Source organism: Chaetura pelagica, unplaced genomic scaffold, assembly GCF_000747805.2.
Source record: "Chaetura pelagica isolate M959 unplaced genomic scaffold, ChaPel_1.0 scaffold405, whole genome shotgun sequence".
Lineage (NCBI taxonomy): Eukaryota > Metazoa > Chordata > Aves > Apodiformes > Apodidae > Chaetura > Chaetura pelagica.
Genome location: NW_009953489.1, coordinates 4,418,906 through 4,423,144, shown reverse-complemented (window position 1 = coordinate 4,423,144; position 4,239 = coordinate 4,418,906). Strand labels below are relative to the sequence as shown.

At 47.6% G+C, this 4,239-nt stretch overlaps 1 protein-coding gene across 1 annotated transcript; it reads right to left on the bottom strand.

Moving 5' to 3' along the window:
• Nucleotides 1-2,455: 2,455 nt before the first annotated feature.
• Nucleotides 2,456-4,235, bottom strand: SURF6 (surfeit 6; the record flags this gene model as incomplete). Its single annotated transcript, XM_009998972.1, has 3 exons — nt 2,456-3,127; nt 3,532-3,623; nt 4,187-4,235. Coding segments are annotated over 3 exons (813 nt in total), but the record flags the coding sequence as incomplete, so codon positions are not given.
• Nucleotides 4,236-4,239: the final 4 nt, after the last annotated feature.

The following is a 4,239-nucleotide window of genomic DNA, read 5'->3' as shown; positions in this document are numbered from 1 at the left end:
TTGAAGCTATGAACTAAGTTCAGGTATGATGCACAAAACTTCCCAGAATGAGATCTGCTGACATCATTCCCATCTAAACACCAACTGTGACCAATGGACAGTTTTACAGCCATGATTTCTCTGAGTTGACTCTGCATCTTCAAAATGACTTACAAATCATCAAAATTGTGTCAGATAATTTCTGAGCTGGATTCTATCCTTTGTTCAGTTAAAACTATTATATTTATAGTGGCTCCAAAAGCCACAAATTCTAATATCTGACAGGAAGGGACAAACTTTACCAACAACATCAGGTAGGGATCCAACTTCCTCAGCTGCTTTTTCTTCTGCATTTTTCCAAACCTTTTGAAATGTGGCTTCTCTGAAACAGAAAAAAGCTTTGATTTGAACTACACACACAACAAGGGACTTGAAATGGGTATAATGTTCCATTTAATTGGCAAAATGTAACAATGAAGTGAACACAAGCATCATTATAGCTTCAAAGAACATGGTTAAAAGAACTAACATTGCTTCTTCTGATATTAATTGGACTAATTATATATCCTGGGTTGATCACAACCTCAACTATGATGGCATAAAAAGCAATAAATGCTAGATTTAATACATATAAATTACAGAGACATGCAAACTTTCTATAAAAGGTATAAAAAACAGTCAACTGTTAAGTAAGAACTAGTAAGAAATGTGGAAATAGCCTTTTTCTGCCCACTGCTCTTCTCCTCATCTGGGGGACTGTGCTTCCCCATGGGGGAAGTGAGAATAAGGGTACCATTATTCTGCAGACTAGTTGGAGTGAAAAGAGTGGATGGACACACTAATTCACTTTATTGCTCATTAATTAATCATCAATGCATCATCATATAAACCATTAATACAGTTAAAAATATAGTTTAAAAATGTGGATTGGGCTGGGCTTCTATCTAAATTGCTATGAACAAAAAAGACATATAATTTATTTTAAATAAAAGCTGTATGACATGCATGCCATTGCAAATACTAGCTTGTTAACCTGCACTTTAACTGACTCATTATACATCTGGCAAGGAGACTATCACAAGCTGTGACCAACAATTCAGGAATGTCTTAAGTCCCAGTGCAGACACCAGAGCTTCACAGAACTGGGTTTTCATGCTGTTCTCTACCTGTTTGGCAACAGTGTTTCTGTGGGGTCATTGCAGGCTGTTTTCTCAACCCACTTCTGCTGGTAACACAGGAGCAGCCTGGCATCAGTAGAAATGTCTGAGACCTTAAGCAGAGAGAGCTTTTTGCTCTGTGTAGGAAACCCAGCCTTGCTCCTTGCTGCATTCAAAGAGCGGACGAGGAGAACCTTCAAAGAACCATCACAAAACCAGTTAGAATTCTCTCCAACCTACTGAACAGAATATAACAAAATAATTGATAAGAAGAGTGGAGGGGAGGTGGCAGAAGAGGCAGGTAAAATAACAAACATCACTTTGCATGTGTCACGATTTTCATCCCAGGCTACACCCCAAATGGGAAAAAATAAGATACCCCTCTCCTCAGAGAGGAAAACTAAGGCAAACTGCCCTGCATGCTCTGTTTATAGTTACAAGGAAAGTCAACAGCAGAGTGAGAAATGCCTGAATCAGGCCTACTATTCTCTTAATTTATCTTTTACTTCAGTGTTACAACCATTCTGCCTTCAGGTGACACATCCTGACAGGCAACCAAGACACAGGAACACCCCTGGACACATTACAAAGCAGGTAACACAAACATTTTCTACTAAAACAAGAGCCAGAAAGGTTGAAACTGACCCCTGCTTTGAGGTCCCTCAAAGCACTTGTACCAGCCAGCAAACAACCCCCCAACATTTGGCTGCTTCCCCTCTTTGTTTTTACCTCATCCTCAAAGATCTGCCTGTAGACACCCCCCCTGGGGACGAGGTGCACGGCCCCCACCACCTGCATGTGGCCCAGCACAGCAGCCCTGGCTCCCAGAAGAATTATGCTTTCCAAGCTGGAAGCCAAAGGGAGAGAAAACACTTCAGTTTGAGAAGCTTCTCCGGAGAGAAAACCCGCCCGGATCCCGCGATCGACTCACGGCGCGGCGGGCAGAGCATCCGAAGGGTGTGCAGACACCAGCGTGGGGGCTGAGCAGGGTTTGAGGACGCAGGGCTGAGGGGGAAGAGCCGGTCCCTGTGTCCCCCCGAGAGGGGCTGAAGCGACTGGTCACCCAGCAACGGCGGGGCGGGGTGTCACCGTGGCAACGCGAGGGGCGGGGCCTGGCATCGCCCCGCCCACCGGGGTTAGTTAGGAAAGGACACTAATTGCGACTGTAATAAGTCCAGCAGAAGGTGCTTCTTCCAAACAGGGCGTTTAATTAACAAAAATACAGCAGTACTGGTTTTAACTGGTGGGTCCCCCCGGGGCGCTGCCTCCCCCAGCTCAGGGAGCACCCCAGGATGTCCCTTCCCCCTCCCACCTCCCCCTCACTTTAACCCAGCTTTTCTCAAGTCCTCTGGCAGAACACGGCCCTTCTTCCGGGCCCTGGCTTTCTTCTTCTCCATCCTATCCTTCTTCTTCTTCTGAATGTTCTTGCGGCGCTTCTCCTGCAGCTGCTGCATCTTCTCGGCCACCCTCTCCGTCCTCTGCTCCCAGCGCCGCTGCCGCTGCGCCCGGCGCTTCTCCTTGCGCTTCAGCGCCTCCTTCAGCCGCTCCTCGTCGTCACGGATCTTCACCCCTTCCGCTTTATACAGGACGTTCGTCCATCTCATCTTGTTCTCCAGCTCCTGGGCCTTCTTCTCATCCTTCTCCTTCAGCTCCTCCAACTTGTTCTTCCTGCTCTCCAGCCTGCTCAGCAGCTGCCTGTAGTTCTTGCCTGTCAGGGGGGTGATGTTGCCTTTCACTGCCTTCCTCTTCTCTTTTTTCTTCTGGACCTTGTTCAGCTCATTCTCTTCATGGACTTCCACCCTGTTAAAGACCACCTCAGGTGTGCTCTCCTCCTTTTTGCTTTCTGGCTCTACAGGAACCTCCTCAGCTTCCTTCTTCTCCATCTTTGCCTTCATCTTCAGCTCCTTCCTTCGGCGCTTCTTCCTCTCCCTCTCGTACTTCCTTCGCTGCCTCCTCTCCAGGACTGCAGGGGGTAATTCTTTGGCATCATCCTAAGAAGAGGGATGGAAATTAATCAGGAGCCTCAAAGGGATAAAGCAGAATTAAATGCAGGATATCCTCAAGTTCCTGATTTCAAACTTCTAAGAAACGCTCTGCACTGGTGACTAGAGGCTAAACAAGCAAAGGCGTTTCAAACACTTTACTCTCTCTTAACACCCAGGAGCTCTCCCAAGCTCTGGGTGTTTTTACTTTTCCCAAAGACCACCAGGGGCATCCTGTCCCCCAGCCAGGCCCTGCCATCCCCCAGGTGTCCCAGCAATACTTCCCAGACACTTCCTCAGGACACAGACTGAGCTCAAACCATGACCCTGTAAGACCGTAGCCTTGTCCCCACATCCCTGGGAGGTGAGAGACTTTACACACACATATGGATACATAATAAGAGTTCTCATACTTGTCCAGAAGCTTTTTTTATCTTCTCATGTAATCTCTGACGCAAGAGATTCATTGCAGAGAAAGAAGGGGAACCCAGTTCACTTTTGCTCCCTGAAAATGAGAGGAATAAAAATACTTTAAGACAGCACTGGCTGAACAGAAGAACTTTCTATGGCTATGGGAAAAGCTCCAATAACTCTTTAGATGCTGTAAATAAAAGAATGGGAATTCTAAAGAAACCAAGACTTCCTATTTCCTTGGTTTCTGCAGCATTTCCCCTTTCCGAGCTGTATTATCCTTCCACACTGGCAACCAGAGCAGCCCTGTGGCTGCCAAACAAGCCAGAAGACAAGCACTCGGGTGATGTAACCAGAGACGCCAACGACATCTCTGTACCGACCCCGGGAGGCCGGCCCGGCGGGACAGACATCGAGGCAGCTCCCAGGAGTCACCCAGGCACATCAAACCACCAGGCTCCTGTTCCCCGGGAGCCACCCCGTGGCGACCCTGCAAACCTCAACGCGTTGCAGAAGCTCTCGAGCACATGGAATAAGCTGAGGCGTTTTCAGTGCAGCTCAACTCAAGGCTTCCCAGGCCGTGCACACGTGGAGCAGCAGAAAAGCAGCCCCCTCGCCTCGATTTTAACCCAACCACAGGAACAATGATGTTCTCACCTTTAACCAAGCCCTCATTTCTGCTCTCTGTGACACCCTGTGGGGATGATTTA